The sequence below is a fragment of the Rana temporaria genome, chromosome 10 (genome assembly GCF_905171775.1).
Source record: "Rana temporaria chromosome 10, aRanTem1.1, whole genome shotgun sequence".
In the NCBI taxonomy this organism is placed as follows: Eukaryota; Metazoa; Chordata; class Amphibia; order Anura; family Ranidae; genus Rana; species Rana temporaria.
This window is the reverse complement of record NC_053498.1, coordinates 86,645,853-86,662,113: the sequence shown is the minus strand read 5'-3', so window position 1 is coordinate 86,662,113 and position 16,261 is coordinate 86,645,853. Positions and strand designations below refer to the sequence as shown.

The 16,261-nt window shown below is 40.2% G+C and overlaps 1 protein-coding gene across 1 annotated transcript in view; it reads left to right on the top strand.

Moving 5' to 3' along the window:
- LOC120915285 (cytoplasmic phosphatidylinositol transfer protein 1-like) overlaps positions 1-12,237 on the top strand; it is a 176,958-nt gene extending 164,721 nt beyond the window's left edge. The window contains exon 10 of the mRNA XM_040325664.1: positions 9,613-12,237. Within this exon, the coding sequence (XP_040181598.1) occupies positions 9,613-9,764 (152 nt within the window). The 3' untranslated portion in view covers positions 9,765-12,237. The remainder of the gene's footprint in view (positions 1-9,612) is intronic.
- The last annotated feature ends 4,024 nt before the right edge of the window (positions 12,238-16,261 follow it).

Below are 16,261 nucleotides of genomic sequence, written 5' to 3'. Positions count from 1 at the left end.
ACCCCAAGTTTTCATTTTGTGTTCTTGTTTGATAATGCAATATTTATATACTGCTTATATACTGCTTACCAATGGTCTTTCTTAGGCGACAGACTTCAGCAATAAAAACCTAGAAATAGTGCATTTGTTAAAGCGGAGGTTCAAAAAGAGGAGGTTCAAAAAGAGGAGGTTCACCCAAAAGTGATCCTCCGATTTTCGGAACCCTCCCCCCTCCGGTGTCGCATTTGACACCTTTCAGGGGGGAGGGGGTGCAAATACCTGTATAAAACAGGTATTTGCACCACTTCCGGGTATTGACTCCTCTGCGTCGATTTCGTTTTTTTTTTTTTAAATATGTCCATTCCTACTTGTGAAGAATTATAACTTTTTTTTAAATTATGTCCTCATTATGTTAAAGCGGAACTCCAGTATCCATTAAAGTGATGTTTGCAGTATCGTATGCTATTCCATCTAGCAGTACATGCAAGTTGAGGCTGTTCTATCATCTATATGGTAGCTTCTCTTATGTCATGGTTCTACAGCAGACCCTAGATGGCAGCTAAAAAAATCTGTGTAAAAATCGTCTCTGCTTCCAGAAGTTAATCAACATAAAAATCGCCTCGCTGTGCATGCTGGAGGAGAGTACCTAAGGGACAGACGTCATTGGTTCTAGGTCGACGTGTTGAGGCCGTCCCTGGCTGTCGTCCCACCACCCCTTAAATGTAAATTTCTGTCATTCTCCTTTAGATATTCCAAAGAGTCCAAGGTACCCATACGTTCATCTACAATGAATATCAGATTGTCTATATAGCGTTAGAATCTATGTTGTCTGAATGGATTGCTAGATCCATAAATATGGGACCGCTCCCACCACCCCATTTCGAGGTTAGCGAGGAAGGATGAAAATGTTGCCCCCATCGCAGCCCTGCATTTCTGCAAAAAATATTCCCAATTGAAAACAACAAAATTGTGCATTGCAGTACATCCAGAACAAACATACGGACCTTCAGCATGAAATTGGTGTAATGTTCAAGGTAAAAACTGACTGCTTGAATGGCTAAACCATGGGGTATGGAGGAATCGAGGCTAGCTACCTCGCAGGTAATCCCATCTAGTATTTGCAATATTTAAAAGATGGTTTGTATCTTTAAGATGGCTAGGGAGTCTACGGACCAGGGGCTGTAAGATGTTATCTAACCGTTGGCCTAATCCCTCATTGAGAGAGCCATACCCAGATAGGGCTTCCCTGCAATGAATTCAAACCTTTTTGGGTCTTGGGGAGATGGTAAAAAATTGGCATCAAAGGATATTGTGGTATCAAACACTCACATTTTGCTGTCAAAAATTTCAAGTGCAGCTTATTTACTAGTGATGTTGACGTGACTTTTTTATTTCTTTGGATCACTTTTTAATTTTAAATGGGTGCATCTGTCCAAAAATGTTTAGCTTCCTGTCTATAGGTCTCCACTCCTAACACTACCACCAGACCTCCCTTATCGGAATAACGAATAATAGATGAGTCTTCTTCCAGGTTTAAGAGCTATCCATCCTTTAAATGAGAGGTTATCTCACTTGATGCATGTGCTTGTGGGAAATTTTGCATCCAAAGCGGTGAGATCTCTCTCAATAAATGTTTTAAATCTTTCCATCTCCGAACACCGTGCACTAATGGGATAAAAATGAGAACTCAGATTTGATTTTAAAGGACTGAATTAAATCGATATTAGTCTGCATTTGCCTCCAAACCACTTTGCCATGACAACTGTTCTAAATCTCTTGTAGCACAGTGATCCCTGAAAGATTAAATCAACATTTCACTCTCTGATTCAGACATCAAGGCTCCCAACTTAACCTCCATTCACAGCTTTGATTTTTTTTTTTTGATGGCTAAATTCCTTAAACATTTATTTAAAAAATGGTAAGCACAAAAAATGCCTTCATGCCATAATGTTGAGTCCCTTTAGGAAGTCTCCTCCGGAGTCGAAACCCTGTTAGATTACACAATGAGTAAGGCACATTTGAAAAGTATATTTTGGAATCCCCCACAGTTAAGAAAACTAGGCGACAATACACATGCACTGATATTTAATGCACTAAAAATTTGGGACGTGACGCACAAAACAAGTAAGGGGAAATTTTATTCACTTTTATTTTCACTGAAAGAAATTAGTATTTTCCAACTGGTAAAGAAGCAATAGGAGGAAATTGGATAATAAGTGAGAACGCACAATTAAGAGACCTAGTTGGAAGGGGGATAATTATACCATTTCAAGAGTTGAAGCACAAAACTGAACTTATGGTGATGAATGAGTGGCGGTATCTCCAGTTAAAGCACTTCTTGGCACAATTACCCCAGCCAATAAGAACAGAGACGGAATTAACGCCGTTAGAGCGGCTATGCACTGCAGAAAATACAAGAGGTAGCATATCTCGAATTTATAAAATATTGTTGGCTGTGGAGCACCTGGAGATCCCGTCATTTATAAATAAATGGGAACTGGGCTTACACATAAAGTCACTATTGGTAAAATCCTGAAACTAACCCATAACCTGGCGGTAGACACCAGAACAGCGGAAATTAATTATAAATGCTTAACAAGGTGGTACACAACTCCTGATAAAATCGGCAGGTACCAACCGGGAAAATCTGCGGAGTGTTGGTGAGGATGTACGGTGGTAGCAATGATGGCCCATTTGTGGTGGGACTGTCCAAAAATCTAAAATATTGGGAAGTGATCTTATAATAAAAAGTAATTACTAAAAAAGAAAAATACCTGAGGACCCGTGGATAGTTTTGCTACATGGGGTGGAAGGATCAGTAAAACAATACAAAGACTTGGTAATTCCACATATGTTGAATGCCGCAAAAGGACTTGTTCCTAAAAAGTGGCAAGAAGCGGAAGACCCCTCAATCCGAGAGTGGATAAATACTGTGGAGGAAACATAATATGGAAAGTTGGAGGCAGAGCCTAGAGGAAGAAAGTGCAGAATCAACAGATAAATGGGAGAGTTGGAAAGTCTTTAAAAAAACATGAAGCTATGTAGAGGTATTAAGTCCTTAGACTGAGGGAACCCTCCCGCAACGGGAGTAAATTTAACAAAAGATACATTTTTAAAAATTAACTTTATTAAGTTAAGAGGTAGAGGAGGGGTGGGGACTTCCGGTTGGAAAATCCAGAATTTAATAGGGCACAAGGGCTGCAATAGGGTGTATAGTATTTCTTTGTATACTTATATTTTACATTCTTGTATTTTTTGATAAAATAAAGAATTAAAAAAAAAAAACCCCTGTTGGAAAGATTTAAGACATTCTGAGTACCTGTCGTCTTGCGTGCCTGGGTTCTTGTAGGATAGCGATTGCCACCTCCTGTACTGTCCTCGGTTTTGTCCCCTTTGTGTCTTTTTGGGTCTCCATTCCTTGTCCTCTTGTAAGGTCTGTTTCTGAGCCCCGTTTTTTTTTTTTTTTTTTGTAGGGGGGGGGTGATTGGTGTGCCATCCAGGTGGCTGTGCCGATGTGTGATTAGAGTCAGATGTGTAACCATTGATTCCTCTATATATTCTGCTTCAGCGTCCGAGAAGCTCACATGTTTACCATAGAAAAAACTCCGACCTCGTCAATGCCGCAATACATAGATCGAGTTGGTGTCATTGTTCAGTTTGTCTCGACATCTTTTCTGTCTTAGTCTTCAATTTATTTCTCCAAACGATGAAGTCTTTAATTTAAAAGTTTATCCAAGTCAGCTGTACTCTGCAAAGGCTTAACCACTTGCTGACCAGCCGCAGTTTTACGGCGGAAGGTCGGCTCTGCTGGACGAGATCCCGTATATCTACGTCATTTCGCCGAGCAGCCAATAGGTGCTCACGCGCCCCCCGCTCGCCCCTGATGCCGACGGGCATGCCTGGCGGGGCGCGATCACCGCCAGGCACCCACGATCACTCGTTACAGAGCGAGAACCGGGAGCTGTGTGTGCACTGATCGCTATAAAAATGCCAATGGTCCCAAAAATGTGTGAAGTGTCCGCCATAATGTCGCAGTACCGATAAAAAATCGCTGATCGCCACCATTACTTTTAAAAAAAATAAAATAAAAATGCCATAAAACTATCCCCTATTTTGTAAACGCTATAACTTTTGCGCATCCAATCAAACGCTTATTGCGATTTTTATTTTTTTTTTATTTATTTTTTTTGAAAAATATGTAGAAGAATACGTATCGGCCTAAACTGAGGGATTTATTTTTATATATATATATATATATATATATATATATATATATATATATATATATATATATATATATATATATATATATATATATATATATATATATATATATATATATATTTATTTTTTTGGAGGGATATTTATTACAGCAAAAAGTAAAAAAATATAATTTTTTTTCAAAATTGTCACTATTTTTGTTTATAGCGCAAAAACTAAAAACTGCAGAGGTGATCAAATACCACCAAAAGAAAGCTCGGTTTGTGGGGGGAAAAAAAGGACGCCAATTTTGTTTGGGAGCCACGTCACACGACCGTGCAATTGTCCGTTAAAGCGACGCAGTGCCAAATCGCAAGTGGCCTCGTCCTTGACCAGCAATGTGGTACGGGCTGAAGTAGTTGCAGTGGTTGTAAAGTCGTTTTTATTTTTGTTTGTTTTTTTACAAAAGTAACACCTGCATAGCATACTAGCTCATTATGTAATGCAGTAAAACCTTGGATTGCGAGCATAATTCTTTCCAGAAGCATGCTAGTAATCCAAAGCACTTGTATATCAAAGCAAATTTTCCCATAAGAAAAAATGGAAACTCAAATGATTCGTTCCACAACCATTTATTCATAAGTCCTTCAGTTGTTATAGTCCATATAAAAATATTATAGCAATGTGATAAGTTGTGTAACCATAAAATGTCCATCCACAAATGGCAGCCTCCACAAGGGGATTAGAAGCAAAATCCACAGGAACTACAGAGTATAAAAGAGAAGAGAGGCGCCTCTAAGTGTAGCAATATGGTTACATTTAATGAAGGTACAACATTTAGCAATTCACATGGTTGATGATTAAGAGGCACATCTAAGTATGCATGCATCCAGAGTAAAGCGATCCACATAGAACATCCTCCTCGCCGCTGGCAGTCACCACTGTCCGTCTGCAATCGTGACCGGGAAGACTACCTTGCAGTAGAGCAATCTGAAAGCGAGGCTTTAACCACTCATGGAAGGGACGACATCAATGGTGGTGCAGGAGATGGTCTGTGGACAGCTTTACCCTGGATGCCTCCATATTTAGATGTGCCTGTTTTAATCCTCATCCATGTGAGTTTCTAAATGTTGTACCTTCATTAAATGTAACCATATTGCTACACTTGGAGGCGCTTCTCTTCTATTTTATACTCGGTTGTGGCATGACACTACTCTTGTATCAACACATCGCTTGTATATCAAGTAAAAATGTATTTAAAAATGTTGCTTGTCTTGCAAAATGCTCTCAAACCCAGTTACTCAAACCAAGGTTTTACTGTACTCGCCTGGGATCGAAGCCCCCACTGTGGTGCCCGACACAGCACTGGTCGGCAACATGTCGCACACACATTGGAGCTGCCAGTCACGGCATGACCTCCTTTAGAAACGGCGTGATCGTCGTTTCTAAAGTGTGCTTGTGCCACGTCGCGCTCTATTGTAAGTATCTCCTAAACCATAGAGGTTTAGGAGATTTTTTTAGCACCTACAGGTAAGCTCAATCTATGCTTTCCTGTAGGTAAAAGTGGTTGTAAGGCATTGTTCACAATGGCACAGAGGCCCATATACTGTGAATGAGCTGTTTATAGCAGTGCATCTAGACTCCATGTGCTGCCTGCAGAGACAGCCTATTTAAATATATTAAAACACAGCAGCTGGCTGTACAGTGTCCTCTAGTAAATCAGAGATTTTACTTTGTAGATTCCCAATCTCCTTGGTTTTAGATGAAATAATATTCATAAGAGCAATGGAACATGTGGAGAGTGTATCAGTCCATTTCTTAAGATCGTCATCGTAGAGTTCAAAAGTTGGGAACCTTTTTAGATGTAGTCCCCTCGGGATCCGTTCCAATGCTACATACTCGGACAGTGTGTAAGATTCCCAATAACCTCTAATCTCCTTGCTCTGCACTATTGCTTAAAGTACCCCAGGCATTGGCTATTTATGGGCTATTTATGGGTTATTTGCAGCTTGCCTGAAAGTCCGGCTGACATCCTGTGTAATTTGTCTTTCCGACATTCTAGAGTAGATAGAAGTCCAATCTTACCGAGCAAGTGTTAAATCAAGAACTTAAAAGTAGAGACGCATGGTGTACACCAGGTAATTTATGAAATACTTGATGGCTGTGGGTGCTTCTTGGCTCACTACTGTGACTGCAAATGAAAGAAGAAAGGGAATGGTGGCACACCAAGTCATTTGTCACCAAGTCAGACAAAAACACAGAACAGGTTGACGCGTTTCACACAAGTCACTCATGCTTAGTCTTTTTTACATGAGGCCTTACCTTCCATATGTTAAATCTTTTGTTTTTGGGTTTAGATCTACACTTTGGGTCAATAAAGACCTTAGTAAGAAGACACAAATCAAGTATAGACCCAGACATGATCTAAATTTTGTTTATGTACAGTAAAAAGCCAAGAAAACTAGGCGATTAAACAATTTTACATTTGACATTCTTCTTGTTGCCTATGTGCAAACTCCTCTACTTTTTAACAGATAAAAAAAGTTTGCCTAGCTTTGAATTACATACATACATACATACATACATACATACATACATACATACATACATACTGCTCAAAAAAAATTAAAGGAACACTTTTGAATCAGAACTCCTGGGATAGTGATCTGGTCAGTTAAGTAGCAGAGGGGGTTGTTAATTGGAATTAACAGGAAAGCAGCTGAAACTGATTAAAAGGTGCACTAGATAGGCAACAATGAGACGACCTCCAAAACAGGAATGTTTTTTCAGGTGGAGGTGTCTGACATTTTTTTCCCTACTCATCTTTTCTAACTTTTTTCACTAGTTTTGTTTTTGGCTAAGGTCAGTGTCACTACTGGTAGCACGAGGCGATACTTGGACCCTATAAAGGTTGCACAGGAGTCAACTCCTCCAGGATGACACATCAATACGTGTCATTGCCAGAAGGTTTGCCGTGTCTCCAAGCACAATCTCAAGAGCATGGAGGAGATTCCAGGAGACAGGCAGTTACTCTAGGAGAGCTGGACAGAGCCGTAGAAGGTCCTTACCCCATCAGCAGGACCGGTATATGCTCCTTTGTGCAAGGAGGAACAGGATGAGCACTGCCAGAGCCCTACAAAATGACCTCCAGCAGGCCACTGGTGTGAATGTCTGACCACACAATCCGAAACAGACTTCATGGGGGTGGCCTGAGGGCCCAATGTCCTCTAGTGTGCTCTGTGCTCACTGCCGGACACTGTGGAGCTCGATTGGCATTTTCCATTGAACACCAGAATTGGCAGGTCCGCCACTGGTGCCCCATGCTTTTCACAGATGAGAGCAGGTTCACCTCGAGCATATGTGACCGACATGAAAGGGTCTGGAGAAGCCGCGGAGAACTTTATGCTGCCTGTAACATCGTTCAGCATGACTGGTTTGGTAGTGGGTCAGTGATGGTCTGGGGAGGCATATCCATGGAGGGACACACAGACCTCTACAGGCTACACAATGGCACCCTGACTGCCATTAGGTATCGAGATGAAATCCTTGGACCCATTGTCGGACCCTACGCTGGTGCAGTGGGTCCTGGGTTCCTCCTGGTGCACGACAATACCCGGCCTCATGTGGCGAGAGCATTCAGCCAGTTCCTGGAGGATGAAGAAATTGATACCATTGAATGGCCCCCAAGCTCACCTGATCTAAATCCAAAAGAACACCTCTGGGACATTATATTTCGGTCCATCCGGTGCCGCCAGGTTGCACCTCAGTCTGTTCAGGAGCTCAGTGATGCTCTGGTCCAGATCAGGGAGGAAATACCCCAGGACACTATTTGTTGTCTCATTAGGAGCATACCCTGATGTTGTCAGGCATGCATACAAGCACTTGGGGGCCATACAAACTGAGGACCATTTTGAGTTGTTGCAATGAAATTTCAGCAAAATGCTTGCTTGCTGCATAATTTTTTCACTTTGATTTTTCGGGGTGTCTTTGAATTCAGCCCTCTGTAGGTGGATAATTTTCATTTACATCAAATGATGTGCCATCCTTTTCATTCCTAACACATTACCCAGTCCATATCAGTATAGAGATCCAGTGTGTATATGTGTGTGTGTGTGTGTGTGTGTATATATATATATATATATATATATATATATATATATATATATATATATATATATATATATATATATATTATAAATTTGCCATGCATTCTTTAATTGTCTGATTAGGCTACATAAATAAGCCCTGCGCTCATGCTGTTATATTGTAGTAGTTTATGCTATAATATATATGGGAGGTCTTGTAAGTAACTTTTTGTGAATTGTAGGTCCCTTAGCCGAAGGTGTTCCAGTCCTGTTTCAAAAACATTCCTGGGATACAGCAAGATACTTTTCAACAAGGATTTTTTCCTTTTCTCTCGAAGTACACGGACGGTGTTTTTTTTTTTTTTTTACTCTTTAATCTAGTAAAGCTACCAGTCTAATAAGAAACTCTGTAAAACCGCTACATCCAAAATAGATTTTCCCACTTGAAGCGGAATGTGGCAAAGTTTGATTCCATATCAGGCGTTCTATGCTGTGTTGGTGCACTGCAGAGACCTGATCTCACATCAGCATGGCTGCAGTGCAGAGTAGTACAATGTTTGTGTATTTTGCCCAGAGTGGATTCCTTGTAGAAATGTATGGGGAAACTGTCTTGATGGGATGTCTAGCTATAATTGGCTACAGTTGTAAAAACGAATAACTTGATGCAAGATGATTAATATAGAATGTTTAAAATGTATGTGACCTATTTTATTATATTCCTTATGCAGTACTGCACAAAGGCTGTGCTTTATTGCTTCTTCTTAAAAATGCAAGACCGTGGGGTAGATTTACTTAAACTGGTGCACTCCAAATCTGTTGCAGCTGTGCATGGTACCCAATCGGCTTCTGACTTCGCTATCGACATTTAAGTACATACATCTTTTTAAAAAAGCAGTAAATAAAGTTGCCTGGGAGAACACTTTGAACAAAGTCAGATTCTGCTGTGAGCTTTGAAGATTAATTGCTCCACAATGCCCGCAACAACAGATGCTAGTAAATGTGGTGTTCAACTTATTTACAGTTTGTTAGGAATGTATACATTTTGGAATGTCCCTAGCTTGACCATATGAGCCACTACAATAATATGCTAGCTGGGGAGTATACCATTTTCCCTTTTAAGCCATTGTCAACAGCTTGACTGAGCTCAGCTTTTCATGGCTGTGATGTGGATCTCACTGCCATGAAGAGACCCAGTGGGGATCAACCTGTGTCTCATTCCACAAAAAAATGGATATCTCTGGCGTTGTGTTTTAATGTGATTGCTCGTTAACCAGTGTTTGTTTTTTTCAATGTTTCATTGCTATTTTTTTTTCTGATCTTTTATAAGATTTTCTTTATTTGTTTGTAGATCCAAACGGTGAACACTTGCTAAACACTGGGGTTGGGAAGCATTCAATCAACAGGTCAACCTCCTGGAATAATGGAACAGAGACATGTCCATATGCGAATGGGAATGCAGACTCAAAACCAAGGCCAAGACTGCCCTCCGCTCCAGAATAATACATTGAGAAGCTTAACTTGCTAAACAAATACAAATCCGAATATTTTGGGAAAATGCCCAAAAAATTGTTACTATGGTCTTCTGAATAATTTACATACGATATACTTGATGGGATGACAAGGTCAATTAGATTTTCATTGTTTACCTTTTAGGTCTACAAGCTGCAGAAGAAATGGAAAGGCTTGGGACTTGAACTTGTCCATGAACATTAATGGTGCACAACGTGAGCTGGTGCAATTATTTTAATGTTGTAAGGAGAAATATAGCTGCTGGGATAATGGTTAAATATATACAATGTTAATATATTGGGATTTTAGGACAAGTACATTGTGTAACCTTACTGAAGAGCAGAAGGCTTTACCTAATGTGAACAAAGCCAATGTGCCACCAAATGGCATTCTGCATAGATCTCGTGGTACATGAGATGTAAATATGTTCATAACTATAATGTATGTTGTAGCGTGGAGGTATGTCCTTTTATTCTACTGAAACTTTTGTTATTCTTTCTCCCAGATGCAGAAAACATGGGTAAATTGTCAAATCCAACACAGTGAAATGCCATGTACATAAACATTGGTTTATGGGTAAAGGGGATTGTTGGAAGGCTCGGTATTCTTCATCTGAACTAAGTTGGCAAGAATAATTTGTGTAATGTGTTACTTGCCCAGCACGTAGTGTTGAAAATGCTGCCATATCAGCACAAGTGGCCCCTATGGGGCCATGGGTTTAGGGAAAACTGTTGTGGGAAATATTTTTGGTACCCCTCCCCCCCTCCTTGTGTTCCTGGCAGTAAGGAGTGGACTTATGGAGCTGCTTTCAACAGGTCAATGCTTGCACAGATTGTGTACATGCTTCATATGGCATATACAGGTAGCAGGTAGTATAATTTCTATACTTTGTAATACTACAGGACTACAAAAATGTTTGTATTATGCGTACCATCTTTGGTCAACTTTTTTGGCAGTGGGTAGTTTAGTATCTAGACTTTCCCCTGATCAGTTACTGTAATATATTTTGGCACAGTAGATGCATAACGTATGCTCTCTCCCAAAATCTTGTCCAAGCATAGAAGCTTTGTACTTGGGTTTCAGCCCATATATAAGCCATGGCTAATGCTGATGAAGCCACCCATAGTTCCTTGAATAGAGGACAAATTCATGACATGTGAAATCACTGGAAGTCTTGTAGTGTGAAGCAGGCTAGTCAGGGACAGGGGAATTTGGGCACCGTGCCCTTCGTTTTATGGTGGTGGCTCTGGGCGTGTGTAAAAAGGGAGTAGCCATTGACCCAAATGGCCAGTACGGGTCCCAAGCCCCTGACTCATTCAGACTTCACTGCGTAAGCGGCTCCCCTGCAAGGGTCATGGCAAACAAATTCTGGGGTCCTCAGTGAGCAGGATGCTGCCTCTTTCAGAACAGCTGCTGCTCAGGACAGGCTGGCCTTTTGACAGTTTAAAAGGATCCAGCTGGTACTTGAAAGGAATGCAGGGGCTGGTGAAGAATTGCAGTACTAGTCGCAGGGCAAGGTGAGCAATGGCCGAGCATAATGTCTACAAACTAAAATTACAATAACTCTACTAATTGCACAGGATCGATTACAGTGATTGGTAGATATACCAGGTCAGAACAAGCACATGGTGACAATATTAACCTGCCTTTATGCAGTGGACTTCTGAAGGGGTGCAGTTCCAAAAAATGAAAGATGCAGTCTCCATTGCCAGTAATTCTCTTCCTCGTGCAAAAACCACACCCAAAGCTGTAGCTCCAGTAGTTTCCCATTTACCTAGGATACCCAACAGCCCAAGTTCCTCCTTCTCACATAGGCCAATCTCTTTCCATACAGCCAGCAGGGGTGGAGCAGTAAAAAAAACTTGACCAAATAAGCCAACATCTACTACTGGACTGAATGAAATTGTAGACTGGCCAATCTCAAGTTGGATGACATAGCTGGACAAGAACTAGCGAAATAAGCATTGCAAGAAATGGTGATATTTCCTTCTATTCACCCGAAACAATTCACTGGCCTCAGAACTCCAGCTCAAGGGCCATTTCTGTTTGGCCCTCCAGGAAATGGAAACTATGCTGGCAAAACCAGCAGCTGCTAAATTGAATACAACATTTTGTAAATCTAAATGCAGCATGTTTCCGTTCAAAATGTATAGGGGAGGAGGATAAATTTATTTGGGCACTTTTATGGGGGGCAAGGGAACGTGTGTGTGTGTGTGTGTGTGTGTGTGTGTGTGTGTGTGTTTTTTTTTTTTTTTTTTTTTTGTGCCTGATGGTCTTATGTGAAAGAAGAGGGAGAACTTGATGCTAGCAGGGGATTAAAAGCAGACTTGTTGATAGTTTGATGGATTACAGTCTGGTGGAGATGATAGTGCTAGTCATGGACGCTACTAACAGACCTCCAAGAGCAGGAGATTCACAAAAAAGGTTTGTCTCCTTGCCAAATGTAGAGACAAGGCTTCTGTTTTAAAAAAAAATGTAAGCAAGCAAGGGAACACACTGAAACAAGAATTGCCTCAGCTTGCCAGGCAGGAAGTGCAGTGTTGGAGCTTCTACCCTGAAATTATAGATTTAATTGAATAAAGAATTTGTCGATACCAAACTCTTGCCAAAGGATCCACAAGCCAGCTTGCTAAATGGCAAATGTGATCCTTGAAGCCTTTTCGGGAGATTTTTTTTTATATATTTTAAATGAAGCTTACCTGTGTGCACTAAATCTTTCAAAACCTAAAAGGAAAGTGAAAACACTGGCTTAGTAAGACCCCTTTCATACTGAAGCGTTTTTACATGCATCTCAATGGACCCTTTCACACCGAGTCCTGCAAGCAGCATTTTTGGAGCAGCTTTTGGGCGCTGAAAAAAAACGCTCCAAAAACACCCCTCTCCATTGAAATTAAAGCGCTGTAAAAAAAAACGCCTTACCCTTTCACACTGAGGCACTGCAAAAACGCCCTAAAACGTTAGGGTCTTAGCGGTGCTTTACCAGCACATTGGGATTGCAGATGAGGCTTCGCTCGAATAACGCTCAAACGCCCCAGTGTGAAAGGTGCCTTAGAGGATGTTTTTGCCTTTTTTTTTGTTTGTTTTTTTTATATATATTTTGATTTCACTTATTGGGAGCTCCCTGTTATCCAAGTCAGCTAAAATTGTCATGCGCTCAAATTTAATATTGGGTGTATGCCTTGAATGTATGTTTTTTGTTTTTTTTTCTGTACATCTTTTTAAAAACCTAATACGTCCCTGGTATTTACTGACTGTAAATGTGTTTTCATTTATGGCTCTATGAAGATTAGATTGTGGCAGTCATTTACCTAAAGCTGATCTGGCAGGCATATTATGAGGCAAGTCCAATGAGGTGTATGCCGCCTCCTGGACTTATTGCTTTAATTTTAACTCCAGGAAGATCCCCTTATTAAATTTGTTCAGCCATTTAAAAAAAAAATCTAAATGGTTTAAAAAGGTATTGGAAACCATACTGGATATTCTGCTGCTTTGTATTTCATCATAGGGAAGGTTAAATACTTTGTTCGTTCTTGGGAGATCTCCGATGATGAAAATACAACTTGCAATACAAGAATTGGGGGGGGGGGTGCTTGTCTACACCCTTTCCATGTTTAATGTCCTCTTATTACTAGTCTGGGAATATATGATGATTACATCAGGCTTTTCCTCTTATGTAACCAGGGGGGGGGGAGGTTTTGCAGCTCTTTTTTTTTTTTGTTTTTACTTTCCAATCTAAACAGGTGGTCATAGATTCCAGGTGGAATAGAAGGAACTTTTGTATATTTTAACCACTTTAAACCCCTTAGGACGTACCCATACTCAATTAAGTTGAAGCGGTTATACCGGGATGATGCCTGCACCTGCAGGCATCATCCTGGTATCGGTTTTCATCTGGTGATTGGCTTTCATGACAAATTGATCTGAGTGGCAACATAGCTGCTTGATTTCTTCAGGGCACGGAAGGGGGGTCTCCCTCTTACTTCCTTCTGTAATGTAAGAAGCCAGAAACAAGGATTTTGTCACTTTAGTTTTTGTTTGATATCTACAGGCTGTTACTGGCTTGTAAAGCATCTGATCAACCCAATCTAATATACCCCGGATCAATTTATAAAGTGGACCGGTCATGCTTACTGCTATCACAGGGGATGTACAATAAAGTTGATAACAAGTTATCACAGGGGATGTTTGTTCCCTGTGTACAATAAAGTTGATAAAAAGTTAAAGGGATAGTGTTAAGTTTTTTTTTTTAATCTTTTTCTTTTTTTAAAAAAAACCTACCCCCATGCTCATGTGCAAGCACATATGGTAATTGCATCACACGTGAGGTATCGCTGCGAATATCAGAGCAATACTGTGCAATTCCAAACTGGTAGCTCTTTTAAAGCATCGCCTATGGAGATTTTTAGGTACTGTAGGTTTACTGCTGACCAAATGTCAGCATTGGCCTGGAGGAACAGTGTATTTCTATTTATTTTTTTCAATGCCTTTGATTCCTAATAGGGACACCATGACTTAAATTCTATGGAAGCTGATTTAAGGCCAAAACATGAACATGTTAGTAATGCCTGATGCAATGAATAGAAATGTACAGAAAAAAAATACTTGGGAACATGACCTTTTTTTTATTTTATTTTTTTGGCTCTGGTATCTTCATTATCCTGATGTTGCCCTTTGTAGATTTAAGATATCTTGCTTACATCTTTAAAATATGACGAGTAAATACAACCTACTTTTTCTATTCCTTTTGAAAGGATATCATTTTCTTTGTTTACATTAATATGTAAAATATAGTAGCATTGTTTCAAGGGTTTGGAAAGGGAATAGAGCAGTGTGGGAGAACCTGTTCTGTTTCTTTGCTCCTTGAAATTGATACTCTGAACGTTGTTCTAAAATGAAATTAAAGTTGTGTTTTGTATTGAATATTTTATACATAGGTATAAAATATTTGGTTTTGTTAACCTGTTGTGTTTATACTTTGTATAAGAAAATGCTTTGGTTTGAAGTATGATGATGTTGTAAAAAAATTGAATATTCATTATGAATAGTTTCAAATTTTGAAGTACAAAAGAGAAACATGTTTGTCTTTTTCCTTTTCTGCACACATTTCTAATAACATAAGATTTACGCACACATTTCTAATAGCACAGGATTTATTGGGAAAAGGAAAGTTATAGTGAATATTCAATGTGTATAAATTAAACCCAAACCTTTATATTACAAATAAAATTCATTCCTACCCATGTTTATGCTGTCTGTAGACATTGGGCAGAGAATGGGAACCTTATTCCAAATTGGACAAAACCCAAATATTGATCACATAGTTTGGCTGGGTTCACACTTGTGTGAATTGGATGCGGGTTTCCAATGCGCATGACAGGAGAGTGTGCCCGGCTCTCAATGGAGCGGATTGCACAGGGGTCCTGTGTGTCTTTTGACTCGGTTTCAGTTCCAAATTCAGGCAAAAATTTGCCCATGAAACAAGAACAGGGATGCACCAGACCCCTGCTGTGAGCCGCATCCGCTTTTAAGTGTGAACCCAGTTTTAAAATTGTAAGCCTCTAGCATGAAAAATTACAAAACCTATAATTTATTGATCTCTCTCTCCTGCTATTTGAATGTATCGCTGATGAGATTCTATACCAACACAACAGCCTCCCGGGTGATTTCCCCCCCCCCCCCCCCAATCACATGGCAGGCGACAGCCTCAGTTGTGTGTGTTTCCTTATGGCAGTGTGTAGAGGGGATGTCCTCTCCTCCACTTAGGTTTCATAGAGCTCTGCAGTATATGTAAAATTAGATCTCCATCCCCTGCCTTCTGCTGCTAAGAAATAGCCTTTGATCTGTGTACTTTGAACTGATGTAGAGAATAGTGGACAGCGGATAAACGGGTACAATTCATGTAGGAATATTTTGTATCTGAAGCCAGTCACTTCAGTGGGTATGTGTAAAGGGTTTAGAGCCTCTTTAAGAACCCATTGTAGTTCTGGCATTGAGTGAGTAAATCTGCCAGCATTTTGCAGAACACTTGGATCTGCTTTTGATGTGGAGTGTGAATGCAGCAAGCTCTCATTCTATAGAAAAATAACATTTGTCTAGCGTGGTTATTTGGGTAGGAGGGTCTGTTTTCAGGTTCAGGAATCCAAATTGGATCTACGCAGGTCTCAAAGGTGAGCCCTCACTGGAATTCTATTGTTTTTCAGTCCATATGTGCACCTCTTAAGCTGGCTGTACATGTATTAAAATTTGGACCGGCCAACGTTCGATCAGTGTGTGGTTGCACAGAAGTGGATCTACCAATCGACTTCTGTTCCACCACCTTGCTGCTATATTCTTGCTCGATCAGCTCCGCAGGCAATTGACTGCAACGCTAATCTGTGTATTCTAATGGCAGGGAAGTTTCCCAATGGTTAGAATACAATGACACTGTGGGGATGATTCCTCCATCCACCTTTTTTCATTCAGCCCACAGATTGACAAGAAAAAAACTG